Source organism: Myripristis murdjan, chromosome 7 (assembly GCF_902150065.1).
Source record: "Myripristis murdjan chromosome 7, fMyrMur1.1, whole genome shotgun sequence".
Lineage (NCBI taxonomy): Eukaryota > Metazoa > Chordata > Actinopteri > Holocentriformes > Holocentridae > Myripristis > Myripristis murdjan.
In genome coordinates this window covers 33817784-33830553 of record NC_043986.1, presented here as the reverse complement: position 1 = coordinate 33830553, position 12770 = coordinate 33817784, and the positions used below count along the sequence as shown (strand labels likewise).

At 40.4% G+C, this 12770-nt stretch overlaps 1 protein-coding gene across 1 annotated transcript in view; it reads right to left on the bottom strand.

The window, feature by feature from the left end:
* Positions 1-1125: 1125 nt before the first annotated feature.
* Positions 1126-12770, bottom strand: part of skia (v-ski avian sarcoma viral oncogene homolog a) — a 100875-nt gene continuing 89230 nt past the window's right edge. The window contains exons 4-7 of the mRNA XM_030055724.1: positions 12607-12770; positions 11986-12311; positions 9368-9598; positions 1126-5299 (exon numbers count right to left, since the gene is read on the bottom strand). The exon at positions 12607-12770 is cut by the window's right edge and continues 135 nt beyond it. Coding sequence (XP_029911584.1) covers positions 5111-5299; positions 9368-9598; positions 11986-12311; positions 12607-12770 — 910 coding nt within the window. The 3' untranslated portion in view covers positions 1126-5110. The remainder of the gene's footprint in view (positions 5300-9367; positions 9599-11985; positions 12312-12606) is intronic.

Genomic DNA, 12770 nt, shown 5'->3' with positions numbered 1-12770 from the left:
AGATCTTATTCTTTATTTTTTTATTTTTTATTTACTTAATCTGTAATCTGTGGATACTGCTGAAAAACTGCAAATTTCCTGCAGGATGAATAAAGTATCTATCTATCTATCTATCTATCTATCTATCTATCTATCTATCTATCTAAGTGACTACTGAAAAATCATGGTGACATTAAACCAGAAAGAAGAAAATGGCCAAATGATCCCTCATACATTTTCTACATTCTGACAATTTCTAGTAAGTCAAACGGCTGTGAAACTAAACTGTTCCTCATTTTGCTGAGGACCCCCTGGAAGCCCCCCGAGGACCCCATTTTGAAAACCACACTGTAACACTGTAACATTTGCCGTAGTGACACCCGCAACCAAAAATGCATACCCCGCTATTTCATGTTCTGGACCCCCAAGCTGTGTTTCAGTAAGCCGAGGATCCCTGTTAGAAGTGACTTTACTCTACAGGGACTCTTATGCCAACACAGATTTTTTTCACAAGGAAGCTGACGTCGATCCAGCATCACTGATCTGATGTTTATCATTTTTATATTGTGCTACTTCTCTTCCCTTTTTTGCTATTTTCTTTGACTAATATTCCAGTCATTGTTTGCTACTTAGCTAAATTCACATTTTCCCCCATACAAACTCCAAGTCCTCTCACAAATTCACTTGAATTTTCTCAAAAGCATGAGAATTAAATTAGCAAGTAAATTAGCAAGACATCAGCCAGAGAAGAAATTACCAATAAAAGTACAAAAAACAATGATTAAAATGATATATTTAAAGGTCAGATCAGTGATTTCTTGCTGAGGTCCCGTGGAAGAACCTCAAGGACCCCCGGGAGTCCACAGACCCCACTTTGAAAACCACTGCTCTATCACACAGCACACCAGTGGCAAAGCTTACTGAATCCTGACTCCAGCACAATTTCCCCGCCTACAACAACAAATATGTAATTGAATCGACTGATGGGTAATGAATTGCAGAAAACTGAAGCAAATCAAAGTAAACTGAATAATTTGAATCTCCTAGGTGAAGGAAGAACAACGTGGTATTTCCACTTTAATTTCTGTCGGATAATCATTCATAATAGGCAGCAAACAATAGAACATAAGAAACTGGGTCATTCAATCTGGACAAACAACTTTATTTCTGGTAATGCATCTATACACTGTACATTCAGTCACTGTAGTATATAAGCATAGCTATTTTCAAACATAATCTCATAAAGTCCTTTACTTTACAATATAGTCCGTGTCGTGAGAGAAGGGGAGGGGTGTTGTTGAAGGAAGGATGTGGAGAAAGGTGTGAAAAGATGAGGAAAAAGAGGGAGATAGATGAATAAGCCAAGCTTGTTTCTCATACTGTATATGTAGCATTAATAAATGGGAAAGCTTACATTTACCTCTTACATAAAAATATTTCTAGAATTGTAAGGTTTATATAGTATTAGCAGCAGCATAGGGCTAAAAAGATACATGAGGGTGAGAGAGGGAAAAATCTGCAAGGTGGCGTAGTCTTGTGTGACCCATTTTTTTAACCATAGGTCTGCTATTTGATACTGAATATATTGTTAAAAATATATATGAACTGGTGAAAAAAGTCATTCAATATAAAGACTCTACAGTAAAAAAAAAGAAAGAAAAAAAACCCACATGAAAATAATTGGATTAACATTATGTTTATGAAGGGAATATTCTCTTACGCACTGCAATAACTGTTTTTGAAACACATCAGTTAAAACACAAATTCAAAAACAAAACAAAACAAAACAAAACAAAAAAAACAAGACATCTATTGTAAGAAAAGATTTCTTTTTGAAAAAGGAAACACCATGTACATATATAATACAATATCGTAAATGAAAAAAAAAAAAACAAAAAAAACATATATTTACATTTGTAAATTCTTATTCAAATCTTCACACTGGCTAGTATTTGCCTATTAATATGGACTGTTATTGCTGCTTTATTGTCCATTGTTTAGCAAAATGATTCTCCTTTAGAAAACGAGAAGTTGTTAAACTGCTTTTCTTTGTATGGGAGAACAAAGAGCCAATGTCATCATTTTCTCCCTTCTTTTGTAGAAAACCATGAGTAAAGGAAACTACAGATAGGCTATCAACTCCTTTGAGTGTAAAAACAACTACAAAATGTACCAATTTTAGGTCTGCCAAAGTCACAGACTCAGAGTCATTCTCTCAACAACGCTGCCCTTAGTAATGTCGGATACGAAACGGGCGTCCAAGTAATGCCCTCTTTATTATTCTTGACATGTCCGCCTGTGGACAAGTCAACCAAATTGTGAATAAACGGTAGGCCTTTATATACAACCAAGAGTAACAATTTACCATACAGCAATGGTACAAGTGGCTTTTGAAGTTTCTATAAAAAAAATGGATTCAACATGCATATCATTGATTTCAAATGAAGAGAAAAAAGAGCTCGTTCCAAAAAAGCTTTCAGCGTCTAGTATCTGTTAAACTGTTTCCTGCCTTTTTTTTTTTTTTTTTATTAAAAAAAGTAAAATCTTAAGAACTTTTTTGTGTGTAAACTGGTTGGTATTAGGAATACTGACAAAAAAGAGCTGCTGAGCGAGGTGGGTTTTTTTTTTTTTTTTTTTTTCAATTTGCAACCTGCCAACGGGGACGAGGGGGGGGAGAGGGGGCGTGTCCTCGTTTGATCACAGTTGGTGGGCGGAGTTGACGGCCGGCCCCGCCACAACAGTTTCGTCATCAGTGTTCCTACTCTGGAAACCTTTCGCCCACTTCCAGGCACTTGAGGTTGTCCAGCATTGCATTTTGAACTTGGTTGTATTTTTATTTCTTTTTTCTTTTTTTTCTTTTTTGCGTGTGCACGTGTAAAGTTTTTCTTATTAACGATGTAAAACAAGTTGTTTGTTTTTTTTCAAAAAGGATTTTTTTCCTCTTCTAAATAAGACAAATTGCTTTATATTGCATAACACAATAAAACCCTTACATGTACAGTATCAATGCCCAATATTGACTATAATATGTATGGCAAACCTTCTCAAATTTCATGCATAAAGAAAATATATGAGTTTTCTATTGAAAAAAGTGAACATAACAGACGAGCAGTAAAATATCCCCACATTAAAAACAACATCAACAACCAAAGCAAAATAGCATTAACACAATGTACATTCTGACTGCGTTGTACCCACTGTGTAATCGGAGCTTCAACGTCTTGTCTTTTGAATGGAATTGTTCTATTTTGATGTCATGAAGAATTTTTCTTCAGACCTCTCAATGAATCAACCTGCTATCAGTAGAGTTTTGAATTTTTTTCAACAAATTATTCATGGGTTAACCAAAATGCAAGGGAACAATGGGCACTCAAGCAACTCTCTGTCCTGTCAATTCACCCTATGAGCCAAAGGGGAGAATGCATTGCCAAATACATAAGGTTTTCATCAAGCCCAGACTGCATCAGCAAGCAACAGGTAGACCCTTTTTCTTCCATTTTATTTACAATACTTTGCCTTGAGGAAAAAAACATGACAACAGTACTTATTGGAGTTGCATATAATCCACAAAATGCTTACTGGGTTGATATTGTAGCAGTCGTGAATACGGTGTTGTTCTCAAAGGAAGATTGAAGACAATAGTGGGAGTACAACGCATTATAACAGTATCTTGTTATGACAAAGTGCGATTCATTATTGTAAAGTAAAAAAAAAAAACAACATATATTCATATTTACATACCTTAATTTAATTAAAATGAACATTTTGTGGTTCTTGCTAAAGGCGTCACATCCAGCCCTAAAATCAGAGTATTCAGAGAGGATAATTTGAATCTTAAAAATGGAGAAAAAAACATGCTGACTTTCTTTTGATCAAATGTAATAAGAAGAAACAAAGCCACACCTAGAGTCTGGATTCCGGGCTTTGAACCTCAGATGCAGACCAGTTTATCTTCAGAAGATAAGACTTCAGGGTTTTGACCCCAACGCGTACAAAAACACAGAAGAACAACCAATATGCGGGTGTCGTCGTGAAGGGGGGTCGGGTTGTGCTGGACATCGCTGGTACTATCCAAAGCAAGTGCTCACTAAATAAAAGGTGCCTAGAAAGAACACAGCATGTTTTCTTCTAAATCCTAATACAGGTCTTGATCAAAAGAGAGAACAGGATTGAGCTGAATGCAAAAAAAAAAAAAAAAAAAAAAAAAAAAAACACACACACAAATGACTTTGCAAAATCAACAACGGTAAGAAAAAAAAAAAAAAACCCACAACACTTGATGCTTTTCCCTCAGTGGATTGTGACGGCTTCCTGAAGACCTACAAACCACGGGTGGCACTGTGGAAAGTTCATTTGCTTCTTGTTTTGTTCGTCTCATCTTTCGTTTCTTTTTTTTTTTTTTTTTCAAGCTCCGATAGCACAGAGAAACAAAGAAAACGTTTTTTTTTTTTTTCTTTACATATCACTATGCAGTCTCATAAATAGCTTATAATGTCTCGAAAATCCTCCATCTTGTCTTCGTCGTGGTCGGGGAAGGGATGGAGGCTTTGTTGGGGGTGGGGGTGGGGGCTGTGGGGTAAATATGAGCCCAGCCCTCCTCAGCCACGCTGGTATTTTAATGTCTCTTAACAGCTGTATATCTCCAATACAATATGATAATCTTCTAGCATGTATTATCATAAAAGTCTATCCAAAATGTCACCTCCAATTTTCTTCTTGTCAGAGAAAATACAGGCACAACCATACTTTGTGCTATACATTGTGTTTTTTTTTTTCCTTTCCTTAATTGTCGTGATCCAGTTTTCAGTTCTGCAAGTTGTTCTGAGGTGCGAGTCAGTGCTTGTCTTAGTAACAAATGCTTCCTTGGCGCATCTGTGGCCATCTGACAGCCTGGGACTTTGCTGTTTCCAGTCTTTAACCAAGGAAACCACCGAGCATTCACTTGCCTTTCCATGGACATCAATCCTCCATGCGGGTCTGTCTCTGGTGCGAGGGCGAGGGTCTGTGCAGTTTTTGAGGAGTGAGCATGACAAATAATGGTGCTAGAATGCCGACCCAACGAGTCTGGATGAGGGGCTGATTGGGCAAATGGGGGCTGAGGGTAGAGAGGGAGATGGGTGTGTGGTTTGGGTTAGTTGTTGGCTGCTGTGTCCTTGGGTACTGCCTCCTTGTCGTTGCTGGCTTTGGGCCACAACTGCTGCTGCAGCTCCTTGACCACCCTCTCCAGGTGCTCCCTTGCCTCCCGCTCCTGCAGCAAGTCGGCTCGGAGCTGCTCACGGTCGGCCTCGGCGTGCTGCAGCTTCATCTGGAGGTCCTCAATCTGGGGAACACAGCGCAAAAAAAAAAAAAAAAAAAAAAAAAAAAGAGTGAGCTAAAATGGAAGCCAACACAGATCCTACTCAGTCTCCCAAAGGGCTTTTGGACTAACAAGGAACTCGTTCTGTTCTGATTCACAAAGCTCATTTGGAGCAGTTTGAGCAAAAATGAATTAGCTCAGAGCCTGAAAAGTTGCTGCTTTCACCTTCCTGAATTTCAGGATGGAGAAAGTAAATTGTATCTTGAAATTGTTGAAGACTTGGCAAAGGCTGGGTTTATTGGAAACCAGGACCAAATTATCCAAAAAATGAATACACTCCAAAAATGACGGAGTGAAAAGTGTTATGAGTAAAATGGTTGGTTGGGTCATAGGTCAGCAAACCAGCAGCCTGGGGCTGAACGGGCTCTATGCGAGGCAGGCTCCTATATATTTCCGGTCAAATCAACTTCTGCTGCCGCTATCTATAGCTGACCATTGTGGCTCAGGATAAGCTGTATCTCAGCCATAATGTGATGTTGATTTTTCATCTTTTTTTTTTTTCATCTTTTTTTTGAATCGCCAAAGCCTCTGGAACAGTTAGGCTTCAAAGACGCACGGACAGCTGCACATCCTATCATTGAGCACGTTTACATGCACACCTTATTCCTGTATTAACCAGAATATTCGCAATATTCCGCTTGCGCACGTGTCATGTAAACACGCACCGAACCCGATTAAGGTCATATTCCGGTTGGAGAGAATTCCGAATAAGCCCCCTGGAATATTCCTGTTCCAACCGGAATATTGGGGCATGTAACCACCTTAGTCGGAAAACTCCCCGAACCGGAATATTCAGTCACGACTGCGCATGCTCGACTCGCAAGGAATTCTGTGGCGTCTTTGTTGCTATGGTTACCTGCAAGCGGGGAAAACGGCAGGGCGAACAGCAGCAAGAGCCAGGAGACTGCAGTCCACCTTCAGCTAATGAAAGACTTAAATATCACGGAGTATATCGATGGGAGAAAACATAGAAATAGCGACAAAAGAAGAAGAAAAAAAAGAAGACGAGGAAGAAGACTTCTTCGTCTGTTTTTCCGGCAGACCAGACGCCTATACGCGTACTGCTGCCCCCCGCGGCTGAGTGTCGCATTACGTCAGAGAGTGGAATACGCCGAAACACGGGGGCATGCCAAGTAACATGTAAACGGAATATTCCAGTTGCCACGGCGCAGTTACCTTAACCGGAATATTGAGCCGAACCGGAATATGGTGTGCATGTAAACGTACTCATTGCTGCGTCCCACAGTGTATCAGCTTCAGCTCCATGCTCAGCTTCCATACACCCACTGCACATTCAAACATTCAAGTTCCAATGTCAGGTTGAGAGTGAGTAAATAACCTGAGCCTGAACCGACGTGATGGGGTCGAGCCTGGAATAACTAACAGACATGGTCAAACGGGGCATGAGGCTGGAGTGAGCAGGGATGTCTCCTTTGGTTAAATGCCTGTTACCTGTTAAAAGCCATTTCATTTTTACTTTTTTATGTGGAAGGACTATCAAAGTAAGAATTTCACTGTATGGTGTAGCTGTTTGTTTAACTGTGCATATGAGGATAAAACTCCCTCTCTTTCTCTCACTCTGACTCCCTTTCCTGCCCTACATGCAGATAAACATGTATCGCTTCAGAGAGAGAATAGGAGAGGGAGTGAGAGAGAGAGATTGTGATTGTCACATGCTCAGTAAAACAGGCAGTAACACCGTACAATGACGTTCTTACTTTGCTGGCCCTCCTTCCACACAAAAAATGAAAATAAAAATTAAAAGGCACTTGACAGGCCGCAGGTACTTGAGGAAAGGCGACATCCTCCAAATGTGTACTGAATGAATGAATGTAAATGTGTATTCCTAACATAACACACTATCAGTATAAATAAGGGGAAAGTTTTTTTTAATGTAATACTGTAACTCTCCTTAAAAAAAAAAAAAAAAAAAAAAAAAAAAAAAAAATCACAGTTGGAAAAAAAAAGCTAAAAACACATGTTAGAAAAAGAGGCCCAAAAAAAAAAAAGCAAAATCTCGCCTCGTTCTCACCCCTCTCCCTCTCTGCCCAACACTGGCCTCCTTTGTTGTCCAAGCCAGATGTTTATCTGTGGCTCAAGCTCTGATTTGATGAACTCATTATTTACGTAAAAGAGTTTTCACATGTTTAAATGGGGAAAGGCAACTGACAAAATAGTGTAGCAATATAGAGACCAATGTTTACAGTTTAGCCAAATTCTGTAATTAAATTGCAAACTGAGAATAAAGCAGTGAGCTGTGTTTACAGCTGTGCAAAAAGTGTGTTGTAAAGTTACAAACTGAGTGGAAAGCAGGGAATGTGCATTCAGTTTGACACACTTGGTGAACGCATCGGCTACAAGAGTGAGTGGTTTCAGAGACAGTCCCTCAAGAATCACTGTTAGTGCTTAAGCATTCAGAAAAAAACGTAATTGCGCTGGGGCACGAGGTTTAAGACAGGCTGCTGCCTCCAAATGACATGTGGAAGAAAAAACTGCATATTGTCAATACATATTTTAGAGCCCTGCCATACAAGTTGACTGGAAGCTGCCATGTGGTCTGAGGTGAGATGCGGAGGCAATGCGTGCACCGAGCCCATTCAGCTTCAGCAGTGCTGTAGTCAGGGGCCAGTCACCAGGTGACACGGCCATCACAATGGGAAACAGGGGCCAGTGTGCCAACTTGCACTTTGGTTTGAAGAATCGGGAGCACAACTGGTTCAAGAGCCACAACCGTTTGGTCAAGATGTATCAAGATTTCCGTTGTGGCCCTCCATATCTTCTCCAAGACTTTCTTTGACCAAGACTACCTCAGGGAGCTACAAATATTCTCCCCTCCTGGTTTGTTAAGACTGTGTTTCAGTCGTGTAGAATTTGAATGTATTTGAGAAAAGGGAGTGAGGACACCAAACTTTATTTTAGCTAATAACTGGAAAAGCTTTTATCCAAAATGATCAACCCTGATACTTTCAGTGAAATGATCTGCCAGCGCTGGCAGATAGGTTTCATCTGGTTCCTGACTGCTGTGAGCCCTGCATGGCCTCAGAGGCACAGCTCCAGCAACATAACGCATTCTGCTTCCCCAAACCCACTAGAAACGATCAGCAGCTCACTCAGGCTGAAGCGCCTGTCTTACTGACCACTCTGCAGAGTTGGAGCACGTTCTCGTCGAGACACAGCTGGAGAGTGTAACCTCTCTCTCTTGTTTTGTCTAATCTGCATTTCCCATGATGCCTGAGGGGAAGTCGACGTCTCTTCCTGTTTCCTCTTCGGACGAGAACTTATCGTACGTCTGCGCACTTTGGGCTACACCCATTTATTTTTGACTAGGGAAGAGGAAATGTGCTTTTTTTTCTCGCCTTCTCCTGCCTGCCAAGCTTGAGTGCCTCAGATGGTGAGGCTTGAAACACCGCAGTTTCTGCAGGCTTTGTCTATCATACTCTGTGCCCACATGTGTACGTGTGTCTGCCTGTTTACATGCACAACCTTGTTTATGACCATTTCTACATGGGGATATGCCTCTATGCATGAACACTGCACCAAAAAAAAACTGAATACAAGACTAAATACAAGAGAATGTGTGTGTTTTATAAAGAAAACACATTTCTGTTGTTTAGAGGATGAAACCTGTCCTTTTTGATGACTCTATAACCTATAATATTGTTCTCTCTCTCTCTCTCTCTCTCTCTTTCTCTCTTTTTTTTTTTTTTGCATTGCCCTGACATTTTGTGACAAAATTCATGTTGGCTAGAGGCAATTTTGGTGACCCCATGACCTTACCTGTAGCGCCACCAGTAGGCCCAGCAGGGCAGTTACATTCAAAAATAACCACCTTATTTACAGACTTGTTTACTTGTTCATGCCTGATGTATACCTGATTTTTAACCCCTTTAAACCCCACCTTTTCTAAATGTTGGCTGTTTTGGCACACTTTACTTTATTCAGTCCTGTTCCTAAAAGAATGTGTTTATCTAGTACAGGACTAAAAGACATCCTAGACTTTACACAAGTTGTGTGTGCGTATACGCTGCTGACCTGTGCTGAGTATTTAGCACGAAGGCGTCCGGCCTCGCAGCCTTTATCGCAGACCCTCAGCTGCCGGGCCTGCTCCAGCTCCCGCTTCAGACGAATCCGAGACTCGTTCGCCTCCTTCATCTTCTTCTCGCTTTCGGCCCGGAGGCGCTCGATCTCTTTCCTCAAATTGCGCTTGGCCTCCGTCGCCTCCCGAAGCTTCTCCTTCTTGGCCACCCGCAAAAACTCCAGCTCCTTGGAAAAAGAGATGGCAGAGCGGTTACGTTTGGTTTCAAAGTGGCTGTGATTTTTGTCTGTTTGAAGCCCATGTGCCTGTGGGTGGGTTGTTATAAAAGTGTTTTAAAATTCATTTTTATTTTCTTAATTTTTTTACTTGTTATTTGGGTGATATCTTGTATTTTTTTTTTTTATTTATTTATTCTTATTTTTATTTTTTTTTTACAATTTTTCCTGTAAATTTATAATTACTTTGTGGTGAATTAATTTAAAATATGTAATTCTAAAATAAACTAAACTATAGATATACTATACATAAACTTTTTCTTTGATCATTTTGTATATTTTATTTTATTTTATTTTTTGGGTGGGGGGTGGGGGGGGTTCTTGCTTGTTTTTTTGTTTTTTTTAACTTATTCCTTGTTAATTTTGGGGTCATTTCCTGGTGATTTTCTTGTAATTTCTTTTGCTTATTTGTGCTAATTTTCTGGACTTTAGTGTTAATGTTTTGTTATTTTTTACATTTTCTGTGATGTTGTGGCAATTAAATGTAATTATACTATAATTATTATTATTATTGCTATTATTATTATTATTATTATTATTATTATTGTTGTTGTTATTTTATTTATTTATTTAATTATTACACATTTTGGGGGTGACTTTGTGTTAATACTCTGATCATTTTCTTGTTATTTAATTTAAAGTACATTTTTTGAAAGTAATCAAAGCACAAACATCATGGAAAAAGTGCTTTCAAAAAAACAAATGTCTGCATATCACTGGATTTAAAATTTTTGACTGAGCTGTGTGTGTAGAAAATGACGTTCCTTTGCTTTCAAAACCTGGATGAAACTCGTGGTGGTCATACTGTCAGCTCCTGACGGTGGACATACTGTGGTGGAGATACAAGGTTTTCACCTGACAGCAGCAGCCTGTTACCCTGGGCTCCAGTGTCCATGACGCTGTTTACATTCTACCAAATCAAGGGTGAGGGCAATGTGTGGGCTGACAGAAGGGAGGTTTCCTTCCTCTGAGAAGTTGAAAGAGCAACAGATTTTTGTAAGTGTAAGAGAGTGAGTGAGTGGTAACACGCCCACGGCCTTCTCATGGGAACTCAGCAGTGGAGACAAACGTGTCTGTCATCAAGTTTTGTTGGTTCCTAGAAAAAGTGTGAAAAGAAACAAGCCCAACACGCCCTTTACTCTGCTCCACAGTGGCTTTACATCATATCCTTTCCGGTACCTTTGGTAAACTGGACATGCCACACATTTGACAGTTGCTCTCAACTTCAAACAACTGCTTTGTTCAAATCAAGACAGTGTTCATTTAGAATTTGTGTTTGCTGGGTTGCCTCTCCTCTGGATGTTGATGTAAAGTGAAAGTGGAATGCCGTCACACTGGAATCATTTTTTTTCCTTCGGTCAGGATGCATTTTCTGTTGCTCACCCACGCAGACTCCCTCGTCGACATTTTCTTGGTTCCAATCCAAGGCCAAAAATAAAAATGGAAGTCTGGCCTTTCCCTTTGCAGCAACATCCGCTCTTGTTGTTATTACTTGCCAAGTCATGGTAAGCTTACTTGCCAAAGATAATGAGTTCTAATCCACTTCTGCATTTTGTTGCTTAGTGTAAGTATTTTCCTCACTTTCCTAACTTTCTCAACTCTGTGTTTTTTTCTGGTTCAAAGCTTGCAGTTGGTCTGAAGTGTTCTGGGCAGAGGTGAGCCCAGGAAACCTGATTCACTTGGTCAGTACTATCATGCTGCGTTCACTAAAATGCAACCTTATGCTATGAAAATGTAGGGCATCAGTCAGTGCCTATTTATTGACAAGAGTGAGAACAGGGCCATGTGTTTGCACTGCTGTACATGTTGGGGCTGCTGGAGAAAAGTCATGTGGGGCCCCTTGCCTTTTACAGTGAATACATCCATGTAGGTCCAAAACCTGAAAGGTTTTATTTTACCTTGTGAACAAATTCACTCAAGTTCTTTTTACTTTTCTTTCTTGTAATTTTTTTTTTTTTTTTCAAATTTTGTGTCAACTGTTTTGTTGTTTTTCACATTTTATTTTTCTGTAATTTTTTTTAAATTAATAATATTTTATATTATTTGACATATGTAATTATCAAAAATAAAGGTTTAGCATTTTGGTAATTGTTTATAAATTTTTAAGTTTCAAGTTTTGCTAATATTATAGTATTTTTTTTTTTTGCCTAATTTTCTAATAATTTTCTTGTAATTTCTGTGTTTTTTTTTTTTTTTTTTTTTGGCTTTTTTTTTCTTATTGCTTTCTTGTAGGCCATTCTGGCCATTTTTTCTTTTGCTAATTTTGAACTCATGTTCCAGTAGCAGCTCTGTTTGCTTGCCAAGACTATATTCAAATGGTCATATTAGTGGAAGCCTACCTGCTGGAGGCTGCGTTTGGCCTGCAGGGCAGATCCCAGCTTCTCCTCCTGCTTCACCCTCATCTTGACAATCTCATGAAGGAACTTCTCCTTTGACTCTTTGGAGTCCAGCCCACTGTCCAGCGCCTGCCTCAGAGTTTCCAGCTCAGACTCCAACCCTGACTCTGGAGGGGTCAAGGGGGTCGTGGCGGGAGGGGCTGCTGGGACGGTGCCCTCCGCTGATGTGATTGTGCAAATAGGCCCATGGGCGCCCGGCGAGCTCAGGTCCTTTGCAGAGCTGGACGAGGTGAAGGATGGTGAAGACAGGGAGGACAGGGACGAAGTGACTGTTGAGAGAGAACGGAGAGAGAGCATAGTTTAGGTTCATGGAGAGGCTGAAATGTTCTGGCAGGGATGATGAAAAAGACGAGGCTAAGCTGACCTCCACATCTTTTTCTATATTTCTGTGTCGGTTTTCTATGTGTTGCTTCGTCTCTGCTCTCCATTACATTGACAAAAGCAACAGGATCAAATTTGGACTCCTTAAGGCTAGGTGGGTATCACGTGGTGCCACACCCCTCTTGATGCCCATGCATGCTCTAACTGGATGCAGCAGGTACTAAGGTCTTTCTGGAGACTTACATTCCTCACGGCTCTCCACCTCGATCTCCACCTCCGAGTCTTTGTCATCCTGCGGTGGCTTGTTGACAGTGGAGGATGGAGGGCAGGAGCCCTCTGGCGCCGGGGGAGGGAGCTCCCCAGTGGCCCTCCTCTTGCGGGGCCTGGAGCTGGCACTGGCACCCTCG